This window comes from Pygocentrus nattereri, chromosome 10 (assembly GCF_015220715.1).
Source record: "Pygocentrus nattereri isolate fPygNat1 chromosome 10, fPygNat1.pri, whole genome shotgun sequence".
Taxonomy (NCBI): Eukaryota; Metazoa; Chordata; class Actinopteri; order Characiformes; family Serrasalmidae; genus Pygocentrus; species Pygocentrus nattereri.
Genome location: NC_051220.1, coordinates 38910165 through 38926335, shown reverse-complemented (window position 1 = coordinate 38926335; position 16171 = coordinate 38910165). Strand labels below are relative to the sequence as shown.

At 40.2% G+C, this 16171-nt stretch overlaps 1 protein-coding gene across 1 annotated transcript in view; it reads right to left on the bottom strand.

Moving 5' to 3' along the window:
* si:dkey-288a3.2 (protein phosphatase 1 regulatory subunit 37) overlaps positions 1–16171 on the bottom strand; it is a 79125-nt gene that overhangs the window by 43058 nt on the left and 19896 nt on the right. The window contains exons 4-8 of the mRNA XM_037542245.1: positions 13606–13706; positions 13221–13340; positions 11414–11561; positions 7186–7341; positions 5349–5461 (exon numbers count right to left, since the gene is read on the bottom strand). Of these exons, the coding sequence (XP_037398142.1) occupies positions 5349–5461; positions 7186–7341; positions 11414–11561; positions 13221–13340; positions 13606–13706 (638 nt within the window). The remainder of the gene's footprint in view (positions 1–5348; positions 5462–7185; positions 7342–11413; positions 11562–13220; positions 13341–13605; positions 13707–16171) is intronic.

Below are 16171 nucleotides of genomic sequence, written 5' to 3'. Positions count from 1 at the left end.
CAAGGAAAAAAATAAAATACTAGAAAAATGTAAGATAAGAGGCCTTTAAGGCATTTTAAGCAAAAACAGACAAAGAGCTTGGAGTAGATTTAGATTTGTTACATGATCATAAGGAATCCTGTTCCACCTCTCAGGGCTGGGAATGTGGTCACGGACGGTGAATGTGTGTCATTCTGTGAGCTTTAAGTATCATCCATGCAGCACAAGCAATAGATTGACTCTCCAGAGCACATTAGCAGAGCCACTTGTGCAGCGTGATTAGTATCCGTAGAAAGCAGGAGATGGCGGAGGACATGAGGGAGACGCCGTGTTGCAGAACAGAGCGAACGCCATGCTAGTTATCTACTCTCATTACGCTCAGGCAGAAACCCACTTTCATTTGAAAAAATCAGCTCAATAACTAAAAACAAGACGACTCAATACAATATTTATAGTTTGTTTGTGGTATATAAACACACACACACACACACACACACACACACACAAGCAAGTAGTAATAGTGCTTGTAATAAGAAGCAACGGGACCTTGGATCAATACCACTACCAATAATACTCTTTATTTTGTTCCTTCATCTATGTATTTATTTATTTATCAGACAACTGTAGCGTAAGCATCAGAATCTCAAAGTAAGCGATAGACAGATGGAAATTTAAAAGGGAACTCCGATTATATTTACAAATTTCTGAATAATTCACCAGTTCAGACATAAACAAACTTATTCAGAGTGGTTTGATGTGAAATGTCTCTGTGGCGGCTGTGAAGGTGTCAAGAAATTCTCATTACTTTTTATAGTTTGTATGTTTATTTGAATTATGAATATGACTTTAACCTAATGTATATTGTGACTCACTGCTGAGGTCAATTGATATTGTTATTTAAAAATTTGCTTAGGTGCCAAAAACCTTTATAGTACTGTGTGTGTGTATATATATATATATATGTATATATATATATATATATATATATATATATAATTACGTTTACCATGTTGCTATGTTGCTTTACAATGCCCTGCATGTACCTCCTTGCCACAAACTAATCTAAAAAATGTGAATTTAGAACCATCAGCCAACTGTGTTTTGCACACTGTGGAATTAGACCTCTGGAATTTAACCCATCCATGCAGTGAAACACCCACATACATGCACACTAGTGAACACACACACTAGGTGGCAGAGAGCCCAGAGTGGTGGGCAGCCCTATCCACAGCGCCCGGGGAGCAACTGGGGGTTAGGTGCCTCGCTCAAGCATATCTCAGTCATGGACCATCAGCTGAGGGGATCGAACCGGCAACCTTCTGGTCACAGGGCTGGTTCCCTAACCTCCAGCACATGACGGCCCCATTTACATTTACATTACAAACTACTGTAAAACAATATATCAGACATCAGGCAGAGTGGTCATGACTGTGTCATGTAATAAAATCCTGTGAGGGAGCTTTTTATAGGGGGACATCTGGTTCTATCACCACCACAGTGAAAAATTCTGACTTGGTATTTTCCTTGAAAACGGAGCATTTCCTGCAAAACCTTTATTTAAGCATAAAACAGTGGAATTCCCCTTTAAGCACTACATATGACTCAACTATAACACAACACGGAAATAAATAATGGTAATAAACATTCCATGGTTTATACCGATTATATGGTTAAGGACACCTGCCTGATACACTTCCATAAATGTCATCTAAACACTATGGACAATGATCATGGCTTAATTAGGTCCCGCTGACATGAGAAAGCGTCCTGCTCTGACCAGATAACCCATTCATCCCTTCTGCTCTCGCCTTCTTTTAAAGGCAACCCCGGAATAAAGAAATAAAAAAAAAAGAAAAAAAAAACAGAGAGGTTAATAACAGCCCTTCCTGTGTCATATTTGACACGACCAGCCATTGAACTAATTATATTCATTATGGTCGCATGGATGTCTACTTATCCTTCTTAATGACAGAGCGCATGAAAAAGCCCACTAAACACATATCTATTATTTAATCAAACTGTTCTCATTTGGTGCAGGCAAAATGGAACGAGCGAGCTTTATTTTTGGCCTGGATGGATTCTCTGTGAATGTGCCAGCGGCCGAGAGGAGACAAAAGCGGGCCTTTAATTTGTACCCTTTTGATTTGGATCGCCATTCAAATGACAGAAAGGTACAGTTTATTCTGACAATCAGAGCTACTAAAGAGGAATGGATATTATTAGGGATTACACATAAGCTATCTAGTGAGGAGAAGACAGACGCTCTCTTTTTGTTCTCTTTTCTTTTCTCCCAGTTTGTCAAACACTACTGCAGACAAAGGAATCCAGGAGCTGTCATCAAGATGTTTGGGCTCTTGCTCTGCAGAAATGATTTGTGGGCCCCATTTTGAAGAACTTTAACTTATCGTGGCTGCTCAACGTCAACTGCAGAAACGATTAATTATTAGAAGAGACGTCATAGCTTGAAAAACAATGAGTAAGTCTTTATTTAAGGGCAGGGTTTAACAGGCTGCATGACACGTACATAAGCCTTTCATGACATCATGACAACTGATGTAAACCTACATATATTATTTTATAAAAGCTTATTTCAACAGACATCAGCTTTCAGGCTGCTTCTCATCTTATATAATATTCACTCACCCATGCAAATCACTGAATTCAGAATTCAGGTGTTCCAGTCACTTCCATGGCCACAGGTGTATAAAGCCGAGCCCCTAGGCCTGCAGACTGTTTCTACAGACATTAGTGAAAGAATGGGTCGCTCTCAGGAGCTCAGTGAATTCCAGCGTGGTACCGTGATCGGACGCCACCTGTGCAGCAAGTCCAGTCGTGAAATTTCCTCACTACTAAATATTCCACAGTCAACTGTCAGTGGGATTATAACAAAGTGGAAGTGACTGGGAACGACAGCAACTCAGCCACGGAGTGGTCGGCCACGTAAAATGACAGAGCGGTCAGCGGATGCTGAGGGGCATAGTGCGCAGAGGTCACCAACTTTCTGCAGAGTCACTCACTACAGACCTCCAAACTTCATGTGGCCTTCAGATCAGCTCAAGAACAGCGTAGAGAGCTTCATGGAATGGGTTTCCATGGCCGAGCAGCTGCATCCAAGCCTTACATCACCAAGCGCAATGCAAAGCGTGGAATGAATTCACTGGTGCATATATATAGCCCCGCCCACTCACACCACAGTTACTACAAGTGTTTCAGCCTGGCCTGTTTTTTAAAGCACAATACATGGTAGCCAATCAGATCAGAGGTCACTTACACATATATCACTCTTAAAGGCACAGTAACAAAAAAAGCCAGTCTAAAAAACAAAGGTAGGGTAGAAGATGTTCATGTAAAAATGTATTTGGTACATCAAAATACCAGCATTGTTATAAGTCGTCTTTCAGCAGGGAAATAAAATGGGTTCAAGAAAAAAGTAGGTTCCCAAACAATCGCTAGGGTCAAATGTTACTAGAATACATGGCAACCAAAGGAAATTTCAGTACTTTCTGTGGTGTGATAATGTGATGGACGTGACTATTGGACCCATTTTCAAGACAAAGAGTTTAGCTCCAGGATACATTTCTAATGATCATAGAACAAGGGCAATGTGAAATGGTGCCAGTGTAAAGTAAATCCTAATGCTTTGAGAGATACAGTGTTATTGGCTTGCTTCTTTTCATGTACAGGGCTGTGAAAAAAGTATTTGCCCCTTCCCAATTTCTTCTATTTGTGCTAAAATGTTTCAAACTAATTTCATACAGGATAAAGACAACAAGATGCCACTTTTAAATGATCATTCCATTTATTGAAGATAAAGATTCACCCAGGTTGTGCCACCTTTGACAGCAACAGCTGTCATTCGCGATTACTTGATATGTCTTTTACATCGCTGTACAGGAATCTAGGCTCACTCTTCTTTGCAGCCTTGTTTCATTTGGCTTTATTAGAGGGTTTAAGGTCTTGCCACAGCATCTCAATGGGGTTGCTTGTGTGCTCTAGATTATTGTCCTGTTGCATAACCCCACCGCACATTAGGTTAAACTGATGGGCAGATATTCTCCTTAGAATAGAGAGCAGAATTCGTGGTTTCATGCCAAGTCGTCCAGGTCCAAAGCAGTCCCAGACCACCACACTACCACCACCCTGTTTAACTGTTGGTATGATGTTCTTATGATGGAATGTGACGTTAGCTTTACATCAGATGTAGCATGACTCAAGTCTAATTTCCCAGAGAATATTATTCCAAAAGTGGAACAATATGGGGTCATCTAGATGTTTTTGGCATATGTGAGATGAGCCTTTGTGTTCTTTTTAGCCAGCAGTGGTTTGCACCCTGCTATTCCCTCATGGATGTCATTTTTGCCCAGTGTCAATGTACAATCGTGTACATTGAACTAAGGCAAAAGAGGCCTACAGTTCTTTTGATGTTCATCTGGGTTCTTTTGTGAGCTTCTGGGTGAATCGTCTATGCAGAGCTGGTAAAATTTTGGTAGGCCAGTCTCTCCTGGGAAGGTTCACCATTGTTTTCTGCATTTGTGGATAACGGCTCTCACTGTGGTTCACTGGAATGGTAGATTTCAATGACTTTGTTTTGCATCTGTATTTTAATCTCTTTAGAACGTCCGGCATCATGTGCTGCTTTTTGAGACCTCCTTGCTAATTCATATTGACAGGCTCTATGTAAGTGATGTTTAGATTCAACAGTTGTGGCAGTAATCGTACCTGGGTGTGCCTAGTAAAATGAACCCAATGGTTAATTGAATTTGGTTAAATAGTTGATTTAGTAACTATGGTGGCATCACTTTTTCTGATGACTGCTGGGATAGGCTCCAGCACTCCCCAGCGACCCTTAGGGAGAAGTGGTTTGAAAATGGATGGATGGATGGATGGATGGATGGATGGATGGATGGATGGATGGATGGATGGATGGAATTTACTTGGGTCATATTTGACTAATATTAAAAGTAGTTTGATAATCTGAACCATTCAAGTGTGACAAATAAAATAAATTGCAATGGAGCAAATACTTTTTCACAGCACTGTAGCTGATCATATGGCTTGGTAAAGTGTCTGTTATTCCCCCCCATTCCAAGTTATATTCATTTATAATATTTTTAATTTCATTTCTACCTTCAATGCTGGGCTCCACATTTGCTTAAAAAAAAATCTCGAATTATTTTTGAAAGATTTTAACAGAAATTGTTTCGTTGAAGATCTCCACTGACAAACTTCTTTAAGTCTTCCTTTCATGCCTGTAAAATGGGGTCACATTGCATTAACACGTCATGCATGTCTTCTGTCTAAATGTGCTGCACAGATGTACTCTTAAACCCTTTTAACATCACAGTTAATGAAGACACACTGCAACTCACCAGAACGCGTTTTAGATGAGTCATGCCATGATGAGTAATTTGGTTATTAGACAGCACTAACGTTCTCAGACCCGACTGCTGAACCCTCAGACCGTCACAAAGTTCTTCCAGCCCTGCGGAATAAGAGAGGAAAGAGTTTGGGAATTTAGCACTAAATGGGATTTAGGCATTCAGGCCACCACATGGGATTAAAGCATGGAACTGTATGTTGTCACTGTCAGAAGAAAACTGAAAGCATATTACAGTAACTGTAATCTCATTACTTATTTTTTTTGCCCAATTCCTTATCATTTTGGGATGCATCAATATGGGAACACCGGGTTGATACAGATATTTGATGTTTTTCACATACATGTTTTTTCATTTACACATATGTCTATACACACTATAGGAAATACCACCAAATCTCCTCCGAATATATATTACAGACAAATATGCAGTTTATTATTATGAGCTTACAGATGCAGTAAAATGAATAAAATACTGATATTTTTGCACAGTAGACCAAACATTCCGGAGTACAAAAGATATGCCATCAATACCAATTTGAATTATCAGCTGAATATCTGCAAAACATTTTTAGAAGATATAAGTTTGGGTATATATCTCACAACAAATCAACTGAGCTCCTTGGAGCTATATGAAGTCATACGCAAAAGTTTGGGCACCCTTGTTCAAATGACATATTGTTGATTCCATTCCTCTTATGAGAATGTACGACGTTTGCATATCGAATCCCAACTTACTATTCCCTTTTTTAAAACATACACATTTTCATGACTATTCAAATATCTGAAACTTCTGATTAACATTGACGTAACCTACACTCTTAAAAAGTACGGTTCTTTATTTACTACAGAACCATGAACACTCGAAGAACATCGCATTATTAAAAGGTTCTTTGCTTTGAGAAATTGTTCTTCTTCAAATTGATGTACTGTGAATGTCCTACATGTACAAATTAGCCCTGGAGCTGTATGAAGTCACACGTAAAAGTTTGGACGCCCCTGGTCAAATGGTTTTCCAACATGTTAAGCTCAGCATATAAACAGAAATTGTGCGTTGTAATTGGCAGATAAAAGCCTATAAGCGGCTCCCTGTAGAGGATGAGTTTACTTATATTTAATTAGAAAACCAACAACACATAATTTGACTATGATGTTCAAACTTTTGCATATGACTGTAGATGCCATGTGCCTTATAAATGTGCCTGGAATGAAATCTAGAAAATAAATGCAATACAATTTTTAATAGTATGATCAAATGTTAACAGTTTTTCTGTTCCCTATAAATTCACAGCTGTGGTGATGCAGTCGGGTGTCAAAGTTTGTGCAGCCCGGCCAAATGACATAATCGTCACATCGTCTCACAGAAAACACATTTTTGTGCACAATTACTGTTTATTTGCTCAATTCAACATAAATTGTGGCCTGTGCAAAAGTTTGGCAGGCACATTTTTATGTTATTATATTTTATTTTTCTTCCCAATACGTCAAAATCAGCAAATAAACAGTAACTATGGACTAATATGTGCAGAAAAAAGCCATATTTCAGTTCTCTGTAGAGGATTTGTTTGCTTATTTTAATTTAGAAATCAGCAGAATGTGTAATTTGACCGTTACGTGTTGGTCTAGGATGTTATGCATCTGGGGGCAAGTGAAGGGACATAAAGAAACCCAGGGGGTTTCTCCAGGGGTATGCAAAGGCCAAAATAACAAACAAAGCCCAACACTAACTCCCAACCCAAATCTACTAAAACATTTGCAAATAATCGCAAGAGACGACATGCTTTGTGATAACTATATGTCCACTTTGGGACCAGAATATAAATCCATACCTGTGTCAGATACGGTGTTATTGCTGAGGTTGAGGGCTTTCAGGGTGTGATTGTATTTAAGCAGTTCTCCTAACTGCATGGCATCCTGGTAGCTGTTGAGCTCATTGTCACACAGGTAAAGCTCCTGCAGAGCAGAGTTCTTCTTCAGGGCCCCGACTCAGGAGAACAAAGAGGAAATCATCTCAACACCTGGAGCTGTTAACCGCCGTTATTTCATTACGGAGCGACATTAATATATCATTAGAGAATAATGGGGTGAGAAGGGAGAACATTTAAATATTAGCAAATAGTAGGAAATGAAACATTAAAAAATGGATTAGTGCTGCAAGAAAATTCCCCCTCAAACAGAAATAAAACTCAAAAGTTCTGCTGGACTAACTTTATAATTCGAATCCAGACTATTTACATCATTGCGATTACCATGGTCATCACTGTAATCGACAACATCATTATGTGTCCTTTCAGGACGGGGACCCTTTCATGGGCTATTTGTCTCTGCCCTCACACAGCCGTCTGTCCGGATCAATGCGGCAGATTTGATCAGACCCTTTTGGTTGCATGCCGAATGCCAACATCGCCATCACGCACAGTAGGAACCAAATGGGGGGGATCGTTGGATTGATTGGTGGGACTCCACTGTGCGAGCCAGCAAGTCCCGCAATCAGGGCCCCACCGATCAATAGCAATGATCAGCAGCTGGGCGTCCCACCGAGAAGCATAGGGGGCGGCCGCACGGCCCCAAAATATCAAATGGATCCAGACATTGCTTAAAGAAACAGAGACCCGCGCGCGCAGGATGTGCCACCGGAGTCCTCCCACTCATTTAAGGTCCTTTCACACTGCTCTCGTTAATGGCCCGTGTCCAGAGTGGCTCTTGCTCTTCTCCGCTGAGACATTAGCACAATCAAACAGCCACAACTCGGCTCGATTTGGACGTTAAAGGCAAAAAGGACAAGGGGTTCCACAAACAGTGCATGCAAAAAAAAAGTAGAACAGGAAGGTTACAATTACAAGTAATGAGTTTCAGTTAATTAGTCACATCTTCTTGCAACTGTCCCTGACAACCATGACTTCACAAATCATCACAACTTTCCTTCAATGCAGCAAAAATCAAGTTTAAACAATGTTCCTATTTATTGCAAATGTAGATGATCAGTGAAGACATGATTGGTGTCTGAAGTTTACTTTCTTAGTTTTGCACTGGACCTACATAAGGCTATTACAGCTAAAACAGAACTATAAAAATACATAACAGTGTCAGAGACTATGATCTATGAGATCTTTGAAGTCTATGAAAATTGACAGTTGTCCAGTACTGTGCAAAAGACAGAGAACAGCCTTCCTGTACTTAATTATTTTTCAGAGGATATTAAACACAAGATCAATCCACTGGAATTAGGAAGGAGAAAGTCAAAGGAAAATAAGTGAAAACACAGTTTTCAAAACTGAAGTTCAAAAAAATGCTAGAAGGAGACGGACACACCAAACAAAGAAGCTGAACAATGGACTGACCACTCCAGAGTCCAGAATTCCTCATCACTGAATGTGATTGTGATTTCTTGGATGGTGAGAACAGAAAACGTGAAACCAACTTCTAAGACTGTTAGTTTTTTTTTTTCCTGATGGTAAAAAATTAATAACATCCTTAATGCTAGTCTACTAAAGAAGCAGACTTCACACACACACACACACACACACACGGTACATCACTGCTCTCGTAACAAAATCTCATCAGTAAGATGTCTCCAAAATGGTAAGTTTACAGGAAAAGAAAAAACGTATTTATTTTTAATGTAGGTCAATGGAACCAGACTTTTTCCCAAGTAATTTTGGGCCATTTCTTTTGGTTCATTCATCATGAAATCTACACAACAGGCATTTTCAAATTATGTGAAAAACTGAAAACCAAAAATAAAGATTGAAGGTTTTGTTCTGACATGTATGTATGTATGTGTGTATATGCACGCAGTTTGTGATGTGTTTATGTGCCGGGTGGAGGGTTTAGTGGTTTAGTCAGACTACTTAACTGTCTACCGTTGTCACAATTGGCCCCTCCCAGTCCGACCCATGTGCGTTTGTTTTGGTTTGGCCCATGTGTATATGTGTTTCGGTTTTTAGTCCAGCCCCCTTGTTTCAAGACTCCACCCCTGATTGTCTCCACCTGTGTTTCCACCTGTCCCTTGAATCTCTGTATGCTTTGTTGGTGTTATACGCTGTGTTGGATGTTCTGTTTGTTCTGTTCTGCTTGTTCTGTTGTATTCTGGTTTATGTCATGTCTGCCCCCCGATGTATCCGTGTTGGCTCTGTGACCCTGGACTGTCTTGATTATGACCCTGGGTTTGCCCTTAATAAATCTCGCTTATCTCAGCATGTGTGTCCACCGCCTCGCTCCCCGTTACAACCGTAGAGTGGAATTTTGGAATTGTATGGCTGCTATTTTGGGTGTTAGGCAAGCGGCTTTTCATGTATATGTGGCCTTATATATCTCTGCAAAGAGCTACTATGTAGGGAGCGTGTCTCTCTCACAGTGAGCTGGCCACAGTGGATCACATGGATCGGTGCAACAGCGTGTAAAGTGACAGGCAGAAGATTAGGATATCTAATCCTGGCCGAGTCTGACTGTTAGGGTCACAGGGCCAAAATCTGCCACTCCTCTCCTCTCGCTGTCCTCCGTCATCTGTTCCTGCTGGCCGGGGCCATGCACGGACAATGCTCATTCAGTCACACGTTACACACTCACCTCACTCTGGTCCAGCACGGACAGCACACAACACAGCAAGACTCACTGACCATTATTAGAACAGTGACTGTAGAATAGTGACTCAGTGGTTTCAATGGTTTTCAGTGAAACCCTTTACTGCAAGGGCAGTACATAAAGAATAATAATAATGATGATACAATAAACAGGTGGGATTCACTCCCAGTCCGTGCACTCCATGGATATTTAGGTGCAAAAAAAATTAAATCACTGTTTCTCTGATGTCATCAAAACCAACACATGTCCACTTATTCACCCTATGGCTGTTTAGCCCCACCCAGTTTCCTTAAAGTTATAAGGAGTGTTTCAGCCCAGACAGCTTTTTGAATGAGGCGTAACACAGGGCAGCCAATCAGAACAGAGCTCATTTACATAGATCAGTCTTAAAGGCACAGGGATATAGGCTGGGAAATGGTCATGTGGAAATGAATTATGGCTTCATCTGGTACATAAACCACACAAATATCATAAAAGAACCAACATCAATGCAAGAGGATGGGACGCTGGCCCTTTAAGAACTGAAAAACACCCTAAAAAAGGGTTGCACTGAATTTTCTCAATCCAAATCTGTACATATGTAAAATATATTATACATTTATATATATTTAAGACTGATGTATTTATTGTACACTGTTAGAAATACAGAAGATTAAGGCAAAGCTGGGCTACAGCTCTAACATATATGGATTTTGTTCATTTTAATGCATTTCAAACAATACAGAAATAAATCTTATATATGTATAATGCTAATTGAGTTGGATTTATTTATAATTTGTATGCATCAGCATTGGGGTATAAAGGTCTGAGACCACTAAAAAAGGCGTTTCTTTTACATTCTTTTCTAATTTCATACAAGTTTTTTTCTTAAAAGAAAAATTACATTATCAATATGGCTGTTTATATTATTCGAACTTTGTAGCATTTATTGCCCCCTTTTGACTTAATGACGTTCTTGTCAATACATTTTGCGCAAAAGCCTCTGATGAGCAGATCAAATCCTCCTGGGAGTCGTCTGAACACCTGAACACGAACCTCAATGGAAGAAATGAGACTAAAAAAAAACAATGTGACCTTTCTGTACAAAAGTGTCAACATGGCCAATATCACAAATTTGCTTAACTCTGAATAGTGAACTACAAACAGTGAAGAATCCTGAATATTACCTCTTCATTTTACCCGTCATAGCTTTTACTTGATATATCTTTTTTGCACATGAGAAATATCAGATATTAGGCCCAGAATGCCTATATCAGCACATTCGTATGTATTTTATTCAAGGGGGAAATGATGCACACATTGCAATCAAAGTCAATTCAGTGCATCCCTTTATTCTAATGACTAATGTCCAAACTTTTGGCCTTAGCGCAGTGTAGCTATCCTCATAATGCAATTCTTGCTGATACTATGCTGGTATTCTCCCTCATTGGGAACTTTGTAGCACCTCCAGTGTGCGTGGTGTGAGGAGCATACCGAGTGTGAAGAGGGGCTTGCCACTGAGGCAGGTGTTTTCAAGGTGTAGCACTGTCAGTCTGCTGGAGAGAAGGGCTTTTGACAGGGCCTGCGCAGGGTACTCCAGCATGGGGATGTTACAGGCATCCAGTCTCCACAGGCATCCGCTCTGAAGAGACCAGACAGCAAGCCATCAGAGAGAGAGAGAGAGAGAGCGAGAGAGAGAGAGAGAGAGTGAGGGAGACAGTGAAAACGGCCTGATTCTGCCCTTTCTGCGGACTGGCCTCTCTACCTTTCCAGCCTTTCATCAAACGCTAGCCCGTCTGAAGGAGCCGAGAACGTCAAATCTGAAAAACAACTGTGACAGGAGGCTGCTACAGATCTAGAGGCCATTGTTAGGCTTCCTCCCCTAGTCCACCACTTCAAAAGTGTCCAGATTTTTTTTATTCCTTTCTTTTGTTGTTGGGTGAAAATTTGACTGATCTCATCTAATACCACCTAAGAGCATCGCCTTTGGTTTGACCATTGAAGTCCGCGCAACCACGAGGGGTAGTTCCACTCTCTTTCATCTAGCCACGCTGCTAATTGAACACAATATCCACGTGAACTTAAGTGAAGTGTAATGATATCCATTAAAATCAAAGTGTGAATACAGCAATATCCTGCGGTGTGAATATTTTCATCTCTGATGCATGATAATTCATTACTTTCCACGCACCTTGAATACAAATCAGGTGGAACCTGAGAATACAGAAGAAGGGCATCGTCTGCACTGAAACAGCAGCTCTGTGTCTTCCGACTCATAAATCAATGCGATGGAGAAATTACATTTTTTTGCGGAATCTTATTTAAAGGAGCAATGAGTAGAGTTTCTTCATTAAAACTGAATGAAATCTGCGGAAAAGTAAATATTAGCCTACTGATGCCCCTACGGTCTGAGCAAATAATAATAATGATAATAATAATAATACTAGTAAATTCTATAATTCCATTTGAAATGAGCTTTTCTTAAACCCAAAGTATCCCTTAAAACAATGTAGGCCAAAGTCCACAAATGTTAATAAAAAGTTCATCATGAATATGAACATGTCGCAACAAAACCTCGTATCTCCAAAATGGTAACTTTACAGGAAAAAAAACTACTTTACTTTTAATGTAAGCCAATGGAACCAGATTTCTCCCCAAGTCATTTTATGCTTTTTCTTTTAGACTATTCACCATGACAGCAGCCAGATATATATGGTGGCATCATTGCTCATTTTAGTTTAGAGTCATAAAATAAAATAAGCTCTCAAGCTCTCGTAGACGTTTTGACAGTCCACAGAATAAAATATATACGACTAACGCAAATGACATATTCAATATTCAAACAGCAAATATACAGCTATATATTATCACCATTATGATCAATCACAGCACAACATGCGTTTTTAAGTACATCACGATTGTTATGAGTAGTTTCACAACAGGGAACAACTGCATGGATCATAAAAATGACCCATTACAGAAAACCTGTAATTACAACAGCCAGTGTTCAGCAACTGTATAAACTATGCAGTAACATGTTGATGTGATGTTCGGCCGTTATGTCAACTGTATTGATCACAATACTTTTACATATCGTTAGTTCCTTTTTCCTATCGCACCTGGCTTTATTTATCTATTTATTTATTTTGCAAAAATGAAATTTAAAATTCCTTTCATAGACTTTTACAAACATGGCATTGCTGCAGGTGCATTTTGGGGATTCCCCTGTTTGCAACCCCTCCGAACACTTTCCACCCCAAACTGCAGCATATTTTCCTCAGTCCAGCCACTTGTACTCCACCTGTCTGAGTAAACGTGCGAGAGCCTGCCAGCCTGAGACACCCAAACTCGCATTGGATGAAATGTCCAGATGTGTGGCTGATTCATAGTATAAAATCATGTCCAGCAGTGACGACGCTCCCTACAGAAACACGGATAAGACACATATAAGGACAGTGATAATCACATATGTACATCAATTCCGCATGGATCAAATTACATTAGCACAACTTTGTTTTCGGTTTACTAACTTTCGGCAGTAGTTGTGTTGATGTAATGTACTTTACTGATGCGGACCCCACGTACACATTTGAATCAAGCACATTCAATGCATTACTTTAGCCAGTATGTTGGACTCGTTGTCTTCTGGGAGCACGTTCTAAAATGTTTCTGGTCTATGAACTTACATTTTCCTCAAGCCCGGCCCCCTGCAGGTTGATCAGATTGAACTGGACTGATTTCAGAATCTCCTCGAGGGACTCACATGAGTGATAATCTAAATGAACACCTGTAGGAGACAAATCAAAACAGATGCGTGGGTCACTCCAGCGTTAGCTAATCTCTATTTGTACCATCTGCAGTCTACAGTTATTGACTATAGGCAATGATTTTGACACGTTTTCTGTACTTAGTAAACAAATAGAAGGGTGATGCCAGGATTAGGGTGCCATTTAGCCTTTGTAACTCTAAAAAATGGAAACTGTCGGTAAAACTATGTAATAACAGTTAATAATTACAATCATTATCTAAAGATTGTTAATTAATAATTATAAAACTGTTACTTACGCATTAAAAAGTGCTATCATCTGAATTATTAACCATTTACTTCGTGACATACAAACTACTAAAGCACAAGAAAAGCTTTTCATGAATGAATTATATTTGAATATTTGATTTCCGGGCGGAAACATCCGTAGGGGAAGTCGTGGGCTGGAGGTTAGGGATCTGGCCCTGTGACCGGAAGGTCGCCGGTTCGATCCCCAGGGCTGACAGTCCATGACTGAGGTGTCCTTGAGAAAGACACCTAACCCCCAACTGCTCCCCGGGCGCCGTGGATAGGGCTGCCCACCGCTCCGGGCAAGTGTGCTCACTGCCCCCTAGTGTGTGTGTTCACTAGTGTGTATGCGGTGTTTCACTTCACGGATGGGTTAAATGCGGAGGTGGAATTTCCCCGGTTGTGGGATCAAAAAAGTATTACTTACTTATTATGTGTATATTGTGCATATGTGTATATACAGTGGGTTGCAAAAGTATTCATACCCCTTGAACTTTTCCATATTTTGTCACATTACAACCACAAACATAAATATATTTCACTGGAATTTAATGTGAAAGACCAACACAAAGTGGTATACAATTGTGAAGTGGAAAGAAAATTATACATGAATCAAAACATTTTTTACAAATAAAAAACTAATAAGTGTGACGTGCAAAAGTATTCAGCCCCCCTGAGTCAATACTTTGTGGAGCCACCTTTTGCTGCAATTACAGCTGCAAGTCTTTTAGGGTATGTCTCCACCAGCTTTGCACATCTAGTGACTGAAATTCTTGCCCATTCCTCCTTGCAAAACAGCTCAAGCTCAGTCAGATTGGATGGAGAGCGTTTGTGAACAGCAGTTTTGAGATCTTGCCACAAATTCTCAATTGGGTTTAGGTCTGGACTCTGACTGGGCCATTCTAACACATGAATATTCTTTTTTTTAAACCACTCCATTGTAGCTCTGGCTTTATGTTTAGGGTCGTTGTCCTGCTGGAAGGTGAACCTCCGCCCCAGTCTCAAATCTTTTGCTGACTCCAACAGGTTTTCTTCCAAGATTGCCCTGTATTTGGCTCCATCCATCTTCCCATCAACTTTGACCAACTTCCCGGTCCCTGCTGAAGAGAAGCACCCCCAGAGCATGATGCTGCCACCACCATATTTGACAGTGGGGATGGTGTTTTCAGAGTGATGTGCAGTGTTATTTCTCCGCCACGCATAGCGTTTTGCATTGTGGCCAAAAAGTTCTATTTTGGTCTCGTCTGACCAAAGCACCTTCTTCCACATGTTTGCTGTGTCCTCAACATGGCTTCTGGCAAACTGCAAACGGGACTTCTTATGGTTTTCTTTTAACAATGGCTTTCTCCTTGCCACTCTTCCATAAAGACCACATTTGTGTAGTGCACGACTAATTGTTGTCCTGTGGACAGTTTCCCCCACCTGAGCTGTGGCTCTCTGCATTTCATCCAGAGTCACCATGGGCCTCTTGGCTGCCTCTCTGATCAGTGATCTCCTTGTTCGGCCTGTAAGTTTAGGTGGACGGCCTTGTCTTGGCAGGTTTACTGTGGTGCCATACTCTTTCCATTTCCGGATGATGGATTGAACAGTGCTCCGTGAGATGTTCAAAGCTTGGGAAATCTTTTTATAACCTAAGCCTGCTTTAAACTTCTCCAAAACCATATTCCTAACCTGTCTGGTGTGTTCTTTGGACTTCATGATGCTGTTTGCTCCCCAATATTCTCTTAACCAACATCTGAGGCCGTCACGGAGCAGCTGTATTTGTACTGAGATTAGATTACACACAGGTGGACCCTTTTGAGTCATTAGCAGTCATCAGGCAACTTCTGAATGCAATTGGTTGCACTCAGGGAAAAGGGGGCTGAATACTTTTGCACGTCGCACTTATTAGTTTTTTATTTGTAAAAAATGTTTTGATTCATGTATAATTTTCTTTCCACTTCACAATTGTATACCACTTTGTGTTGGTCTTTCACATTAAATTCCAGTGAAATATATTTATGTTTGTGGTTGTAATGTGACAAAATATGGAAAAGTTCAAGGGGTATGAATACTTTTGCAACCCACTGTAATTAGGGTCTAATATATACAAACAGATTGGTGACAATTTAATTGTAATTATTCTAAATGGATTTTGTAGACCTACATAAATGATTAAAATCTACAGCTATATACTTTACCTAGTTATGTTATAAAAT